This window comes from Fringilla coelebs (assembly GCF_963513975.1).
Source record: "Fringilla coelebs genome assembly, chromosome: 4".
Lineage (NCBI taxonomy): Eukaryota > Metazoa > Chordata > Aves > Passeriformes > Fringillidae > Fringilla > Fringilla coelebs.
The window spans coordinates 55,014,110-55,033,106 of NC_140032.1; the positions used below are offsets into that span (position 1 = coordinate 55,014,110).

The following is an 18,997-nucleotide window of genomic DNA, read 5'->3' on the forward strand; positions in this document are numbered from 1 at the left end:
CAGCTGAATAATACCTTCATAAAAGCAGAGAGAGAAACCAGGTAGACGTCATCTGCAAGGTAAATTAAAATTATACATCTCTGAGGATTATCAGTGAAAATTGAGATCTGGAAGGGAATTTACTTTTGATATTGGAAGGGATAAATACCCACTGTAAATCTTTTTATGTGGGCTTGTAGAGCGGAACAGAGAAATTAAAGATAAATGAGATTAAGGCATTTTTTAAAACTACATTAGACATTTTTAAGTTACCCATGGAGTGAAAAAGGACTTTGGAGGAGGAGATTAGTTTAGACCCTCAGCAATACATTCATCTGTGAAATCAATTGGAATAAATCTTTTTTAATCTGAATTGGTCATCGTTCCACTCCCCACCCCCTCACTCCACCCCCACCAAACAAAAAGAAAAAAAAAAAAAAGAAAAGAAAAAGACACACCTCAAAAAGCCCTTTAGAACATTTCTGCATAGTCTGGCAATCAGCCCAGGTAAATGATATGCTATGACTATTTTAAGATAAGAAACCTCTGGAAATAAGTTGCAGGGTTTTGTTTGGTGTTTTGTTTTTCAAAAGGATTCCCTGAGGAAGGCCCTTTTGCCTTATTCTTCCACAATTCCTCCCGTTTTACTCCTCTTGGAAACAGAAGCTAACAAAAATCAAATACTATGCAGTCCATGTTTGTCTCCTTTGCCAGAGTTGAGGTGCACAGAACCGCTGGTTTCATGCAGGCCGATTTTGTTAAAAGTTGACTGGAAATGTTGTTAGGAAGAAAAGTGGAGGAAATGAGGGAAAGAAGTAATACATTCAGATGTATTTGGCTCTCTTCCTGGGAGCTCTTTTAATATAAAGAAACTCAACAAAGTTGTATTTTTAGATCTGGAAAGATGCGTTTTCGTCTTTCACACACTAAAGGGATTTGCCTTAATATACTCAAATTTCCCCCCTCCCTCCTCCTCCCTCCTGTGCTAGAAGAAATGAACTTCAATCCTCAACTTAGCCACTGGATACACATATTCTGTTCTCCCTATTGGCCAGAATAAAACCCAATAAATGTATTTCATTTCTTTTGTGGATTTATAATAGCACCTGGCAAGGATGGGTTTAATCTCCTTACACTGCTTGCACCAATGAAAGAAACCTTTGCAATACTTCTTGTAAGAGAAATTAAAGGAAAATAGGAATAAAACTGGAAAAATAAATATTACTTCCATGAAGATCCGTTATAAAACATATGAAATCCATATCAATATCTCCAGAGGGTGCTTGGCATAACAGCACAATTAAGGCAATAGGTTATTAAAAATGGAAAGAAATATGTTATTTCCCTAAATGATGACAGAATTGTTCAGAGACAATTGGGAAGTGTGGGTTCATGCTCAGGCAGCAAATTGATGGCAAATATCTACAAGTGCCATGTCAGAAAGAGTTGAAAAACACTGCTTGGTATAGATGACCTAAAGCCAGTGGGGTTCTTCCCACTGGCGCTCCAAAAAAGGGTTTGGAGGGGTCAGGCTGCTATGTTCTGTCAGCATCCTTATTGAGGTAGCACAAATCTATTTCAGATAGTACAAAGATGTCTCACTATTTAGATATGGAACCATCAGCTGAGAAGGTGGGAGGACTGCAGCCTATTACTTCATTGAAGAATATCCCATATTTTCATTCTTCTTTCTATGCAGTATTGGCTACAATTCCTTTTTGGCTGAGACAATATCAGTTATTTACTATGCTAGAAATGGCTGTGACAAAGATGAGTTTCTTGAAAAAAAGCTAACAAATTCAGACAGCCTCAGGTTATCAGGAACCTGACCCAAAGTTTGCTGACACTGAAAGAAAGTTTCCCTGCAACTGAATGACCTCTGATTCAGACTCAAAGGAGAAATGCAGTTGGGCAACAGATTGAAAGATTTTAAGCACCTTTTAGTTTAACTGAATAGAATCAAACCCATACCCATACACTTTTTCACTAAAAATTCAGCTGCTATGGGTCAGTATTGGAAGGGAACAAATAGTGCATAAAAGTCATACAAGGAATTAAATTACCCCCTTACATTCATAATCTTCATAAAATAACTTACACTACGCATCGCAGTTTTCCACCTTCAACTTCCATAATAAACCAATTATAGAGGCCCTCAGGAGAACTGACAGGGCTCTATATCAAGAAAAACAGCCTATGTGAGAAACACATAACAGACCTACACTAAATTCTTTGACTTATTTAAAGTCTGTGTCTCCACACTGCAAATTTTCTGAGAGTGAGGTGATGGTGGGGAGAGATATGAATTTTGCCTCTTGTGCTCTACCACAGAAACCTTTTTATATTCTTTAAAAAAAAGGACCAAAACAATTTCTCCCAGCTGTACAAGCTTCAAAATATAATAAAAATATCAACAAATGTGCAATCAAGCATCCCATGGTCATCTGAGACGTTCACAGGTTGCCCAGGCTGTACCACACTCCAGCTCTCATCCACTGCAGCATCTCAGACCTAAAGGAACTGAGCACAGCACTGTGGTGACTTTTCTGATAAAGAGAGCTTGTGCAACTCCAAGACATATGGGAGCAAAACCAGTTGTACATGGAGATTTCCAGAACCAATGCATGTTTTAAAGACAGAATGCATCAGTGCATGGAGGCATTTCAACACCTTAAGCCTGGGACTGGGGAACAGCAAGCTGGTTCAGCAGGTAATCAGCTAAACACTCTGGAAGAGCAAGAGAAAAAAAAAAAAAAATTACTTTCACACAAAGGCTCATGCTGGCATGGGTGGAAGACATGAAGAAGTGTCCCTCTACCTAGAGGAAAGGACAGAGATGACAGGAGCCAGCAGCAGCTGGCTTTTCATAGAAGCACGCTGGAACTCAGAGATGCACCAGGTAGTGATGGCCTTCCTACTGTGGAAATTGCCTAACATGTATCTAACTTCTCCCCCAAGAAAATCCATTATGTTCCTGCTGACAGCAGACCTTCAAACCAGTATGCATTACAGACACACAGGAAACCACCTAACTTCCTCATTTTAAGCCAAACTTATCTCATATTCAAAAATTAACCATGCTGCCATTAATTTCAGTGCGCCTTACAGAAATGATCATTTCCCTTTGTATCAGGCTACTTTGAGTTTTCAAATACCTTTATTTCCCTAGCTCTTAGCTTTCCTTCCCTTCTTGAACATTATGCATGCAGCTATTCAGATAGGTCAGCCTGCATGTTTGCAAAGGCCCCTAACATCAGGTTACTTTAAATAAGAGTGCTTTCCAATGGGCTGCTGTGTAGGGGCACTCTCCCCACAAACACACAGTAAAAGAAGACTGATAAGAGAAGCAACATATTCTTTATTTCTGCCTCTATGGATTAAAAAAATAAATAAAATAAAATAAACAAGCTAGCAAGCAAAGCTGGGAATTTCAGTGAGTAAAAAAAAAAAAATAGACTTTTTTGACTGCAATGCCAGGAAATTGCAAGCACTGGAAGAAAGGCAATTTGTCAGCAGGAGACAAAGATTCTCTGCTCAGAAATAATCATAATGGATAGTTATGTCTGCTGTTGGGTTTTTGGTTTGGGGGTTTTCTTGTTTGTTTTTTCTTTGGTTTTACTTATTCTTCCCAACTCATGCCCAGAAATAATATATTTAACAAATAAAACAAAAGAGGCCTGGCTTCAGGAGGGAATTCAGTCGTTACTGGCCAAAATGCCAACATTCAGGCTTAATCCCTCGGGAACATTTGCCATTTTCCCTGCTGGGCCTTGAGGGACCAAATTCTCTTGGGAGAAAACAAGAACAAAGCAAACATAAAAACCCAGGGCAAAAGAAAACAGAGGAGCTGCAAGTCCATTTGTTTAACAAAACACAGCACTGCTCTCAGTGGGCAAACACCGCTTCTCTACCGATGGAGAAGGCAGCAAGAAAACACAGAGGGAAAGCCTAGAGGCCACATAATGGCCTTACAACACTCCAGAAATAATTAAGAACTATATTCTTGGGAAAAGTGGTCTCATTAAACTGTTTTCAGATTGCAATTTTGTCCCATCTTCCCTCTTCTCTCTCCCTTTCTACCAACAATCTTAGAGCAATGAAAATATCGGTTTGCTTTCTAGTGCTTGTATTCTCTTAAAAATGTCATTATTCAATTATCTGTCTATTCAGTGGCCCTAAGGTCCAGCAGAGCAGATATTGTGCGCCTTCATTTAATGTTTTTAAATGCACTTCAGTCCACTTGTGATACAATAAAACTTTATTGAATTCTGTTCCCACATCACACTTACCATCCCTCACTTTTATTGATACGTGAGCCCATCTCCTCTTCTATCAGCAATAAAAGGAATATTTCTAGCAAGGCTATGACCTTTTCTTCCATCACTACAGCAACTGGGAAATGTGATTTCAGGTTCCATGTTTAAAAAGAAAAAAGTCCTAAGAAAAGAAAGGATGAAATATGCTCATGTGCTGGGCTTTTTTTTTTTTTTCCTTCCTCTTGTTAGTATTAAAGAAGAAGGAAATTCTCTGTAAGCACCAGAGATTTGTGGTGCCTTCACATTAGCCCACACAGAAAGAAACAGAATGGAAAGAAAGAACAATTCATCCTTCCCTGGAAGCCATGAGCATTTTTCCCTTGCAAGAAACATCCCTTTGAACAGATCTCCCCAATATTAAAAGCTGATGGAAGTCTGGTGGCCTGGGTGTGAGGCAGGTTATCATCACAGTGGGATATGCCATGCCTGAGGCACCCTCCTGCTGCTGCCATCCTTTCCATCAATGCAGCAATGGGCTTGTCCTCACTGAGTCACCACCCTTTTGGCATTTTGCCCTATCCTATAGCTTAAATTTTCCAATTCCCTGTTAAAAAAGCAGACTGCTTCTGAAGGACAACAGTGCACAAGTTATTCTGTGACCTCCAAAACCCAGAGCCTAAAGGAACTGGGAGCTCAGGAGAAACTGAAGGTAAATCTGACTCAGATACACCTAAATCCCCTTTTCAACGCTGTGCTGGATCCTTGGGAGCCTGCATGGTTGTCTCTACAGGGAAACGAACAGAGGAAAGCATTCCAAAACACCTCTGGTGCTTTCAACTCATACCATTTTCAAAACCCAAATAAAAAGTAAATGCAGACACCCCCTAAATTTCAGTCTAAGCCAGTGGGCAGTAGCTGCTCCCATGCTGGAATATCCCCCTCTTCTGATCTGGAGTGCCACCCGTGAAGGGCAGTGCCACTGCCACGTCCTACAGAGCACATGTGCTTGACAGAGAAAAGGGAGCCTCAACTGGGTCGTTCACTCTATTCCTCCTTCTCCAAAATACCTCCAGATCTACTAGAACATGGATGGCTTGAGCTGTGAAGTGTCCCATACTTACAGAGGCAGCATTAGCAAAACCAAAGGGTGAGTTTCTCATGTTATTGATAGAAAATGTGTCTGATTGGAGTGACAACTAGCTCGGCAGCTCTCCCTACATCACTGCTCCTGCAAAACTGGGCTCTCTTGCTGGCCACTGGTCTCATGTACAGCTTTGGATAAACCACTTGTCTGCTTTCTGTGCCGGTTCATGAGTAAAACAGGAAGGCCTTTAGCACATTACAAAGGTGAAATAAGAAAAATTTTACTCCTAGATGTACTGGCACCATGACAACAGGATTGTACAAGCACCAGAAGATGCTAGTGAAGTGTTTCTGCAATGAGAGTGTTGACCCAGCTTTACAGAACCACCTCCACCACTGCTGTTCCCATTACCCATTTAACTCTGCTCTGCAAAGGGACAAGAGCAGAGGGAAGGAACGCAGCAGGAAACAACGGAGTACTGGATCAAGGGGACCCTCACCATGTCAGGTTCCTCATACTCACACACAGCACAAAACAGCTCAGTCACCTCTCCACAATGAAACATGTCCACAGCTCTGGCAGTGGCAGACTGCAGCTCTGCAGTAGTACATATTCAGTTGAAAACCATGGAAAATCTCTCTTGGTCAGTAACTATTAAAAGCAAATTCAATGTAAGAAAACTGGATTAGTAAATGAAGTATTTCAGAAGAAAAGGGGGAGTACGTACCTAAAGCAAGTGTAAAGAGAAATACATGCCACATGCTAAGGCCTGCTTTGAGAAAGACAAAATTATTTGGATGATTTTTTCTGATACCAGAAAAATAGGACAACTGATGCCACTGAAGCCTAACAAATTAGGTCTGCTATCTTTTTACCTGCTGATATCACCTACTTTTCACTGTCAGAGGGCAACCTAAGAAGCCCAGGTGTCCTGGAATGACTGTCCATTCTAGTAGAAGGCTGCTGCTACCTGAAAAAGCAACTACAGGAAGAGGAATATGAGGAGAGGACTAGCCTATCTGCATAATCATTTCTCATCTTGTCCACACGGTGAGAGAAACTGCAGCCTCATAAAACTCTCCTTGTCAGGAGTATAGTGAACACACAGGAATGCAGTGTGTGGGGTAATGAAAAGGAGATTTTACAATATATAAGCTACACTCATAGAGGACGCTTGGATTTTCCCCATCTGAGATGAAAGGGGATTTCCTCTAGAAAACTGTATCAGCTAGTGGTGGAAGAACTAATAAATAAATAATAAAATCTCAAGATAAACAGACTAATGAATGGAGTTTTGCATCTTCCATATTCTTCTTTGGGGGAGCATATACACTAGCACTACACTGAGCACAAGTGCCTAAGGTCAGTCCTAACAACATCTGTTAAAGATGACTCTCAAAACCTCTCCTCTTGAGATGCACACCCTCCCTTCTGCTGCTCAGCCAACACTTGGGTAAACCCAATCTCTGTCCATATAAAGAATAATTTGAAACTGTGAGGAGTAACCCATCCAACCAGACAAAGGCAAGCTGGAATTGCACACAGGCTGAACTGCCTGCTGAAATATTAATTCCTTTATTATGCAACTGAGGTGCTCCTCTAGCAGATGGCCATATGGCAGAGCCCACCACTCCCCAAAGGCTGGCTGCACGGGGGCTGAGGCATGCGGGCTCAGTGACAAGAACTGACCTCTGACAAGAACAGGGCAGAAAAGAAGGAACAGATTTCATTCACCAGGCGTGGCTTTGGTCCAGACATGCCTTTGCTGACCTACTTGCCCAGATCTGACACCTTTCCCATCAAGTGGATGGCTTTCACTTATGGGACACTCGGGGGGCCCAGGTGGGGAACATCCATCTACAAAGTGAATCTGACCATTCTGAGGGAAGAAATAGAGGCAGCAACAAAGCCAGGCAGAGACTGAGGCAGGAGAAGAATAACATGGAGCTCTAGGTCTCCCACTCCATGTCAGCACATGAAGGGACACAGTTTGCCTAAACACACCCTAGTTCACTGGTGCTACACTGAATAACAACACAGGAAGATTTGACCCAAAATTTCCGAGGTAACACACAACAACCTCAGAATACTGGACCCTATTTCATCATGTGCCTGGGCCTTTGTCTTCCCCCCCTAACTCTACTGGCAGAGGCCCTATATTTGATTCATAAAGAAATGGAGGAAGCAGCAATCAAAGCTCCTACCTTAATTGCAAAAGCAGCATGTCAGTTGTCATTCTCCTCCTCCCTGCATTCAGATCATTAAAAAATACTCAATCCCTACTGCACATTTATTACTGAGCAACCTCTCACAAGAGTTATTCTACTTCTTGTACACAGGGCCAATTAATACTTTGGGGTGTAATACTGACATATTGCCTTTCTCACAAGGCACCCCTATTCCTCTTTGTTTTATCTGCAACAAAGGCTGTGGAAGGGTACCAGGTAATGACTACTGCTTTACCAGCCCAGTCTCTGGAGGGAATAGCATACCCTCATGCAAATCATAAATCACAGGGAAATACAACCTGCTGTGATAAGTTGAAACCAATCTTCCCTAACCCTTTCCATGCACAGTGTTGCTTCTGAAATGAAAAGCCTCATTTAGAGTGGAATAACTCTAAACTATAATTTGGAGCATATTCTGCTTCATAGGGTAGATCCTAAGCCCTGATGTCAATCTTTCCATGAGTTTAATAGCTCACCCCATAAAAAGTATTCCATCACTGCATTTAGAAGCTTCACAGTTTTGTTTAGAAAAATCAAATATGGACACACTGAGACTGCTGCCAGCAGAGTATCTGAGTCCCACAACAGAGAGGTCCCCTTCACTCAGAGAGGTGGTCTTGGAGTTTCACAGAAACCAAAGACCACACAAGTCTTTCCAGGCTGTGGCAGCAGGCAGGTGGCCACCTCCTGCCTGGGGGATGGGGACCACCCCAGGGTCTGTAAGCTCTGGTTTCCCCTCTGGACAGGGTGCCTGTCATTGCTCAGCCACGTCTGCTCTTCTGCAGCCCATGCTTGAGGCAACAAAGATGGTCTTAGTCCTCGAGCCAAACTCTGGCTTTCAGCAGATTGATGCCTCCTGCTGCTCTCTCAATACAACACTGTGGGCTGAAAGCATACATTCCCATACCTGCTTTATTATTTTGAGAGGTGTGCTGCAATAAGCTTTGGCCTGTTCAAACAGAAAACCTGGAAATGGTGCTGTTATTCACCACTCAGCTCTCTACAACTGCTAATAAAAAGTGCACTTCTCGTATTATCATTGCTATTTCCTTTTTCAGGTATGCCCCTTTTGGCAGTAGAGCCTTAACTGCATGTAACAAATTTGGTTTCCACAGAAAGCAAATTCTGAGGTACACAATGGTTTGTGGCTCTGAATTTCCCACTTGGCACATATTGCTGTCATTTTAGGTGACTGGCTTTCTACCCTCAAAAATTCAGTCTAAATGGCTTGCCCGTAATTTGCCTTTGTAACTTTGTAAGCTTATAAATTAGTATTTTTGTACCATGAAACATCAAATTACCCAAAACAATAGCTACCTACCTCCTTGGTGATACAATACTGTATTTAAGGCACTTATCAAATGCCACCAATTACATGGACATAGGTCAGTTGAAGCACACTACTGTACGATTACAAGCATAAACCTCTGAAAAGAGAAGCTGTAAGCCAGCAGTAGTGCTCCACTCCTCTGGTCTGCTTTCTCTAATGGGGTTTCCCAAGTGTTTTCCAAAAGATAATATGTCACTGTTATGCTGTACAACACAGGAGACATTATTAGGGTATTTTTAACCTAAGCACAAACCTGACACAGAGAACCATTTTTCATATCTTATCACCTCAGTCTCATATGATGCACACGGGCTGCTTTACTCGCCCTTGAGCAACAAGAGACAAGCTCAAGGCTGTCCCAATCTCCACAATAAATCTCTACTGAAATAACAAGTGCAAATATATCAGGATACATACTGTAAGGGACACACTCATACTGCACTTCCAGGTACTTGTACGTCCCGGGGCACGGGTCTGGAAACACATCAGGGCCGGCAACAACCGCACACTGGGTCCGATTACTGCATCTGGAAAGCAACAGAGATGAGAGTCAGAAAGCAGACCAGACAGAAGGACAGCTCAAGAAGCTGAGTGGCCCCTGAAGTGACAAAAACATGCAGGAGCCAGGACTTCAGCATCACCTGGGGAAGCTCAGCAGTGAGCACACAGAGGCTGATGGCAAGCACCAACATTTTCATCAGCTTATTACCAAAAGAGAAGAGACACGGTGGCACAACCCTTCCCATCCAGGAGGTCTTTCTTTAATACCAGCATCCTCACAAATAAAATGCAAGGAGTAAACCAGCAACGGCAGTGAAAATAATCATTGCGTGTTTTATAGCAGACATAACAATATGCTTTGCAACATTTTTACAAAGTGTTCCCACAAAACCAGTTATCTTGTGTAATACTGCTTAAGCCGAAGCAAAGACTAGAAACAACAACACTTGAGTGGGAGAAAAAAAATATCATCAAATAAGCTGTCTAAAAACCAAAATAATGTTTTCGTACAAGGCCTGTTAGAGAAACTTCCCAGTCTGATCATTCACAAGACAACACCCTTGCATTAGGCACAAATGGCTCAGCTTTATTCCATCACTCTGCCCAGCATGGATGCACCTCCTCAAAGGAGTTACTTTTTCCAAAAAGCTTGATCTCCATGAAGAAGACAGAAGGAAGTGACCCTTCCTGCTGCAGTGAGCATCTTTCAGCTTAAGAGCACACACACAGAGGTTGGGTTCTGCAAGATGCTCTTCTGAGGCATATACAGGTCCATGAGTGACTGACTTGTGCATGTGTAGAAACCCACATTTGCCTCTGATTTCATGGGACAAACAACTCTAATAAACAATTGGTGATGCAAAAATATTTAGCAAACAGTGATTCTATAGAGAAAAATAATCTGCTTCTTTTTTTAAATAAAAAAAAAAGAGAGAAAGAAATATTATTAGTCTTTCATTTTTCTGCTTTTGCATGCCAGAAAGAGACCTCCTAAGGGCTAGACCACTGCATTTATATTCTTTAGGATTGTGCCTCCTCTGTCATGAAATGGGACCCCTGACCCTCCTGCTCTTCTGGCAGAAGCTGTAACATCCAGCACAGAATTCATTTAGGTCTGCAGTGGAAATGCTTTGTGTTTACCTGAAGCTACAGTCTGTCAGCCTTAATGCGGATTTTATTTGAGCCTGTAAATTAGAATTGATTCATTAGTGACTGCCTTAAGCTCCATAATTTCTTTAATTTTATGGAAAGAATAATAAGAGCAGATATGCTTGCTCATCAGGCTGTTTTGCTGGATACCAGATAATCCAGAGGGCTGGGACATTCTCGTGTTTTCTAGCTGAAAGACAACAGCTATCACAGCAAGTGGCAAGCTTTGTTACATAGACAGAAAAAATAATTTTCTTAACAAAAAAGTTAACTGTCCTCACCCATGCTGGGATATCACAGGTAGCTCGGACCATACAAGTGGGCAGTTTTCCAGGAGAGGCTTTGAACATCATCCAAAATTTCACTTTCAACAAAAATCCTTTACCGGGCTCAATGTGCCTTTCAAAAAGCAATTTCACTGGTCTGATCAATAGTCTTCCTGGCTGAAGGGACACCACTGGCCACATTACACAGAATAACAGCAATGGATCAAAGATACCTTTCAAAATCACGAGTAAAGATCCAGAACTAGGAGGAATTGGAGGTGGGGGAAGGAGCAAACACATTTAGGGCTCATTTGTGTTTTCTTTCTGTTTGCAAGGAAGCATTTGCTTGAATGGTCAAGCATTTCCTTGAGGTCCTTTCTTTTTAATGCAGGAACTTGGATACATAAAACAGAAGTGAAAAGACAACCTGGAAAGCTGTCTGTGAACAGCACAGTTTTAACCCCCTCAAACGCATGCTACCTTCTGCAGTACCACCAAAGAGACTAAAAGCTTCATGATACAAGGGTTTGAATAGGGAATGCAGGATGCACAGAAATGCAAAAGCTTTTCCCCCCAACTCTAGGACATCCTGAAGCCCCCCTACACTTTCCTGGAATGGGGGAAGGCAAAGCCTGCCAAGCACATGAACTTTCAAAGAAGGTGAGATCAAATTATCAGTGCTGCCTTGGGAGGAAATACAGAAAACCAAATGAAAAACTTTCAAATAAAATCAAAAATACTACGTGGTGTCAGAACCTCACAAAATTAATTAAAAAGGGGTTCATATTAAAAACAAACAAAACAAAAAACAGAAACAAAAAACCAAAACAATCAAAAAAACCCCAAAACACCCCAAAGTGAAAAGCCGGAAGAACTCAACCTCCTCTCTTTTTCACGCTCCTTTCCTATGGGCAGCAAAACTGAATCTGGTACTTGGCATTTTGAGCTTCCTTTTATCATCCCAGGGTGAAACACACAGGTTTCTCATTCCAGTACACTTAAGGGATGATGGCATTTACACTAAAAAAAAAAACCAGGAAAAAATCTAATGCCTCTTCAATGAACTATTACTGTCAGATATCAGGCTATGGAAATTTTAAGGGGAGAAAGAGGTAAAAACCACTCATCATTAAAGCTCTGGTTGCTCTGCTTTTGCTCATGCATTTTATCCCTTTTACAACAGCTTCTTGGTCCCTTCAGCTTTGTCATATTTCTTTCCAGACAGATTAAAGGCCCAGGTGACACTAAGTGACATGCAAAAAGTGACACAGGAAAGGAGATGTGTAAAAGATGATGAATCTGTAGCCTTGAAACTGACAGGGAGAAAGACCATAATGTATTCATGCTATACTCCATTTCCAGCAAACCAGGCCATGAGCTCTTCCTTGTAAATCACAGGATTTTACATGGAATCCTGGGATTTCTTGGCACCTGGGTCTTGGCAATACTTGCTCCAAACTCCTGCAAGTTGTGAGGCTTAGTGCTGGGTACTGTCTGCCACAGCCCACCCCACTCCATTCCCCCTCCCTCCTTTTTTCTTTCATTTTTTCTCTCTTTTCTTGAAGGAAGATCTTTGCCAGCTACTGGAGGTACAGCTTGCAATGAGAACCAGCACTGCAGCAGCTGGTATGAAGCTGGTAAGGACGAATCTGTCTCCTCTACTGGGCAATCACAGAAACACCTCCCTTAGCTATACAGTAGCTCTGCATCACGCTGGATTTCCCTCCAAGAGTGCAGGAACAGCTTGCATTGCTGGCTTTAGCATAACCCCAGAAAACCACAGTCACCTTTTTCACACCCATCTATATCTCTTACTACTGCCTTTACACAAGCACCTCTTATTTCTAGCACGGATTCATCACTTCCTTCAAAGAAAACCTCTTTTCTTTCCCCATCATTGCCCTCAAGCTACAACTTTTCCATGCAATCCTTGGCCTCTTGGGGTATCTCCTCATTCTCCATATGTTCTGATGCCAAGCAAACAAGAGAATTGCGAGAGGACTCTGTGAATTTAGGGGACCAGATAGACCATTTTATGCTATTAAAAAAACCAGCTTCCATTTTACTAGTTTGTCCAGCATTTTAAAGGCAAATGTTCTGGAGACACAGGAGAATTGAGGTAGCCCCTCGAGTGTTTTTAGTTGTTGTTGTTTATTATGAAATCTGACAAGAAATTTATAGCCATCTTTTTGTGTGTGTGTTGGTTTGTTTTATGCCATCAGTTCCCTTTCCCTCTTATGCCCTGAAGTGCAAGGTGGACACACGAATAAAGACACTGCTTCTCAAAGACCTTCTCCATGCCTTGGGCCACCTCCATAACTGCTGCTGGGATTTGTGGACACTTTCCCTGAACCAAGAGTGTCCACTCAGCTCAGCAAGACCAACCAAGGGACCAGAAACCAAAGCAAAACCCAAGATCAGCATTTTCAGCCCAACTTGAGACACCAATTCTTATCTGCTCCTGTATGTTCAGGAAAAGAGAATACTCCAAACCCTCCGAAAAGTCAGTCCAAGGTACTTGGCAGTCTTTAAGCATCCATCATCTCATAAGCATAAGTTCATGTTATGCACATCTATGTTTTGGAGAGGAAAAATCACCCTACTGGGAAAAGTGTAAATTGTTGCAGTTGCAAGATTATTTAAAAAAAAAAAAAATACAAAAACCCACCAAAACACAGAAAGAAAGAAAAAAAAAAAAAGGGGGGTGTCCCTATGCATTCTTTCCAGCTGTATTTACTCCTACTTGTTAAGACCCCCATTTTGTCTTTCTCTCTGGATATGTGGGAAAGTATTTAATCTAGAAGCAAGGTGTCAATCCAGTGTAACAAATACACTGTAACAGAAAACATGGATTATTTTTGCGGAACTGCTCCCAGTTCCAGTGGAAAACGGCTTTCAGGAGTTTTAATGTAAAACAGGAATAGTATTTCATTTGTCATTTGTTTTGCATTTATAGCAGTGGGACTGAAGGAAACATTTGAGTTCAGGACCAGCTGCAGGGCTCAACTCTGCTTACAACTCTCTGTTCAGACTTTAACTAAAAACAACACCAAAACTTCATTCCCCTTCAGCAAACTTCCATTTCTTCTCCCTGGAAATATTTTTATGATTTCTAAGTGACAAGGTCATCTTGTGACAATGAAACAGAAACACTTTACATGTAAACAGCTGCTTATTCCTGCTGTGATATCTTTAATTTTTTTTCCAATGCTGACATTATTAATATATTTAGCAAGAGATCAAGAAAGGGGAAAAAAATAAAAACAGTTTGGATAGTTTATTTTCAGGCTTTCCAGAAACCTTTAAAGTATAGACATGTCAACAACATCAGACTAGACATGTCTGGGGCAATATGTTTGTCAGAAGAAAAATGCAAAGGCAGCATAAAATAAAAGATCAATTCCAAAGAAAAGCCTTTCAGCATTAATCATGGCAGGTGCCACACCAGCAAGTCCTCCAACTCCCCACCTAGGAGGGACCAGACAATAAAAGCAGGTGCCTAAACACGGAATGCAGGCACCTGCTGTGCTAGGGACATAGGGGAAGAGCAACGAGGATCCATGGACAGCTCCACAACAAGCCTAGAGGCTCAAACACTGATTTCATCCCAACACACCCTCCTTCTCCTCATCCTCCAGAGACAAGCCCTTCGGAGATGAAACAACAATTTTGGCAACACAGAAGCTCCTGTGAACATGGCACAGTGGAAGCTACTACATGGGGAAGCCACCTGCCTCCTCTGAATCCCCAGACTGTCAGAGTCCAAACTGGGTGTTAAGCACCCAGAGGATCAGAAAACTCCACATCCACACACTCAGATTTATAGGGCACGTCCTGAGCTGCCACATCCAGCCCATGCTTTGCCAACACACCCTGCTCGTAGCTCGTGCCACCCTCCACCTACAGCAGCTTCCAACAAGGGATCCTTAATGCCAACGTGTACCAACCAAACCACTCACCTGTGTTTCATGAGCACTGGCTGCCAAAAAAACAAGGCACTCTTCCTCTCTGCCCTCAGCTGAAACACCTACTTCACACAGGCTTTATTTTTTCTGCTAAGACAAGGCAGCCATCGTGCACCCAGGCACGCTAATATAGCCAAGACATCAATATCTAAGCCTCTTCCTCAAGGTCTATTATGCTTTTCTAATGGTTTTACAGTAACAGACAGACTTAATTCATTATCCTTCATGGCAATGCTGCAAGACATTCTTTTCCTTCCCTGGAACACAAAAATCTCCTCTCTGGATGAGTGCTTTAAAAAAGAGGCTGTCACAGCAAATAAGTCAGCCAGGAGTGCATTCTCCCCTGTCAATATATGATATTTCCAAATCAGTCCTTCAGGAACAGCCAAGAGGAAAAAAACCAAAAAAAAAAAACCAAAAACCAAAACAAACAAAAAAACCCCACAAACAAACCAACAACCCAGCAACAAAAAAAAAAAGGCCTTGGAGAAAGTAAACAGGAAGCAAAGAGATTTATCACTAAAAAGTGGAGCTCACATGATGGGTTGGAAATAAGGGGTAAAAGGGGAAAAAAAAAAAAGGCAAGCAAAAAAGGGAGGCAGCAGAGAGTGGAGAACAGAACTGTAAGCCCCTAGAAAAGACTTGGGTTCAGCACATTTGCTTTCAGTAATGCACTGCACAAAAGCAAAGCTAAATCCCCCACCTGTTTAGCTTCCAGAAACAAAGAATTCCTCAACAGAATCTTTTTCTGCCTCTGCAAAACCTTAAAAGCAAAGCATCTAATGACAGGGAGATGAAAATCCAGTTTCTCTAGCATTTTTTTCATTATGAATGGGCCTTTTTATTGATCTTTCAGAGCGCTGAGAGGCTGGCTTTCCAACCTCTGCTGCAATATAATTATCTGCGGTGTTTAATGCTAGCACAGACGAGTCCCACTACACAGTGCATTTTGTTGTTTTATTGACAGGTTTTAATTATCCAGGTGCTAGAGCTGTCAGATAGGCTGCTTCTTATGTGATCAAACTAATACAGGATGAGGCAGAGCACTCTAATTGCAGCCTCACCTAGTGCCTCTGTGCAGAAATGCCAACGAGATACATTTAAACGGCTATGATTATTGTAAAATCTTATAAAGTTTGATGGGAGAAGGAGTCCTCATTCTATAGCTCCAACCTATTTCATTCCCCTTTTTATTATTGTATATTGAACAAAGGAAAATTGAAGTAAAACAAGCCTCCAAAAACACCCCAAAACCCCAGCCAGCAAAACACCAGAAAAATCTTGCAGAGCCAAAGCAAATATGAGCTGCAAAGGTCACCAAAGGGACTACCTTGATATGTTATAGAGAGCCTGGGAGCAAGAAGGAAAACAGGTCCTGGAAATAAATGAAATACCAGTTTTATAGACTAAAAACCAAAAACGTAATTGCAGTGTTTCAACTCATTGATAAGGCCCCTAAAATTTAACAAGAGGCATTTAATAGCAAATTCACAAGATTTAAGAGTTTTTAATAAAAGTTTGGGGCGCCCCTGAACATGGTTTATCTGCTGAGCTGCCAGGGACTCCCCAGGCCAGTAATCTGAGGTCTAGGGCAGGACCTGCCAGCGGGGATGATGCGATTCATCATCAACCTCCAAACGAGAGGTCCCCCAAGCAACAAAAGCTTTTTCCTCTGTGCTTTGCCATGTAACATCTTTTACATTTTATAGTTTCCTTGGATTTCTTTTGCCCCATCTCCTTGCAGTTAGCAGGGTGAGGAGAGCAGGTAGAATCCCCAAAGGCAATCAATGTATAGGGCAACAGGCCAGCCTGCCAAGTGCCCTGTGCCAGGGTGCAGCACCCCTGCAGCCACAGGAAACAAGCCTGGTGAAAGAGACTCTCATCCTTAAAGCAAGAACAACTACACAACAATGGGTGTATACCCAACAGCCATTGGGTGTATTTGGACAAAAAGTTTGGGTCAGCCTGGAAAACAGATCTGCCCTGAGCACATCTCAAGCAGTTGCGGTGCTGCTCCAGCTGCGGGGAGATGAGGACACGAGCGAGGCCAGGTTTGCAATGCAGGCTAACATTACTGCATGGTCCTCAGGGCTAATCACCACACCAGCCAGGCCTTAGGACTGTAAAGCTCATCTTTTAAAGAACTACATCGGCCCTTTTACAGGTACTCTAGTTTTTCCAACTCCATAAACTTCTGTAGCAGCCTAATAAAAAACCACTTTACAAAACACTGTCGGGGTATCTGGAGAGGAGAGCTAACACCTAAAACAAACCAACCAATAAAAGGCTCATCAGTTTAGCCAGACTTAACACTAGTTAAAATAACTGTGAACAGAAAACAATCTGGTTTTTAATTTGGGCTAGGAGGTCAAATTAAAGACTAAGGGAGACCTGGGCTGAATTTCAGCTGGCACTCCACATTACTTTGTCTTCATTGCCATTTTAACACAAGTCAATGTGAGTTAAAGCCCATTTTTTTCTTCTTTAGTGCAGCTACCCAGAGCTGGGATAGCCAGAGCAAGCTGAAATAGGTTATTTTCTCTACAACAGCTCTGAAGTGTGCTCAGACCCTCAGTCTGCCATTACCTGCCTGTCCACTGAGCCTGCAGCACAGGGAGCAATGCCCTGCCTGACACCAAGGTGCTGCAGCTCTGTAGCACTGCGAGGCACAAACCTGCTGCTCAGCACTGGCTGAGCAGGAAGCAAATTTAATATGAACACTTGGAAACGTTTAAATATACTAAAAAAAAAATCATAAATAAATATTCCAAGCCTATTTTCAAAGGAAAATCCAGTATTACTTTCGCTGTATCCCTCTTTGGTAATTGTCACCTTACTGCTGCCATTTACTGTCACCACCCAGTGGCTCCATCCCAGCCACTCAACAGTTGCTGCCAAAGATAAAACTGAAATCAGAGAACATTGTCTCTAAAGGGGCTGAAGTAATCAGTATGCATGGGCTGGTAGGTTTAACATATTAGCCTTTCACCTCTGCAAATAGGGTTAAAGAAAGGTTTGGGGCCAAAATAATTTGTACTGCACTCCATCTCAAATTTGACATAATAACTGAATGAAACAAAAATGAACACGTCCAAACAGCACAGAAGGTCAAGGCTGGGCAACTCCCTGATGAACTAAAGAGTGAACCAAAGGCACACAGGCAGTTCTGCTTCTATAACCCAGAGCAACATCTCTCCTCGTTGCTCTTGCCAATAGCATGATACTGAGGGGATTTTTAAGAAAAGGTTGATAGATTTTAGTTTAGGTGGCAATTGGCCTTCAGCCTCTTGGTGTGGGGGAGGGAGGCAGCAGAGTACAGTAAGCTTCCTGACCAAATGAAACACAGGGTCAACGTGTGACAGGTTGTGACTTCAGCACCATGGCTAAAGCAGTTCAGACAAAAATATAGTATTAGTGAGTACAGAAGTAGTCTCCAACAGCCTGCCACATCGTGTGCTACTAATACAGAATCTGTTCATGGTCCCTGATTTTGTACAGCACCTCATGCAAAGGAGACTTGGCCCTCTCTGTGCCTCAGGCATTACAGCAAGACAAATAATAATCAGAAACAAAATGAATTTTCTCAAAAAATAATCCTGAAATGAACTAAGCATGTTATTCAATATTCAAAAGTGATTTCTTTTTTTATTTTATTCCAACACAACCAATGCTGCCTCTTTGATCTCCAGCCCAAAGCTTGAATAAAGGCAGTCTGCACTTTGATTCTAAGCTCCAGAGAAATCACAGTGTCACAAAACCTTCATACGCTTCCCAGCTCTGCATTGCCCAACCAAAGAATATTCAGAAGCAAAAGCTAAGGGGGGAAAAAAAAGCCAAATATCAAATGTATTGAAACCACAGTTGTGAAGTTGCCCAAAATGTCTAAACATAGCACTGAACACTTTTTGGCTGCATGCAGCAACACAGGAAGGGATGGAAGGAAGCATTTTTAAAAACATATGTCCTGCAGCTCCAGAGAGGGTTTCTTACACTGTGCTCAGCACTAGGCTGGGCAAAAAGTCTAATCACACAACTCTGCCTCTCACACCCCCATTCCTTCCACACTTGTCCTTCCCAGGGCAGTTTTCAGGACATCCATCCATCCATCCATCATAACCTACATGTGCCCACCAGCTCTTCTCCTTCCTCAGCCTCTGGTCATCATCCCAAAAGGGACACAACTTGTTTATTACATACCTTATCTGACTTTAAAACACATGCTCAAAAAAACCAGAGATT

The 18,997-nt window shown here is 42.0% G+C and overlaps 1 protein-coding gene across 13 annotated transcripts in view; it reads right to left on the minus strand.

Annotated features, from left to right (window-relative positions):
* Nucleotides 1-18,997, minus strand: part of ADGRL3 (adhesion G protein-coupled receptor L3) — a gene marked incomplete at its 3' end in the record, with an annotated part of 313,409 nt that overhangs the window by 198,432 nt on the left and 95,980 nt on the right. For all 13 annotated transcript variants that reach the window (XM_084204550.1, XM_084204553.1, XM_084204547.1 and 10 more), the window contains one exon: nucleotides 9,295-9,404. In XM_084204550.1, coding sequence (XP_084060676.1) covers nucleotides 9,295-9,404 — 110 coding nt within the window. The remainder of the gene's footprint in view (nucleotides 1-9,294; nucleotides 9,405-18,997) is intronic.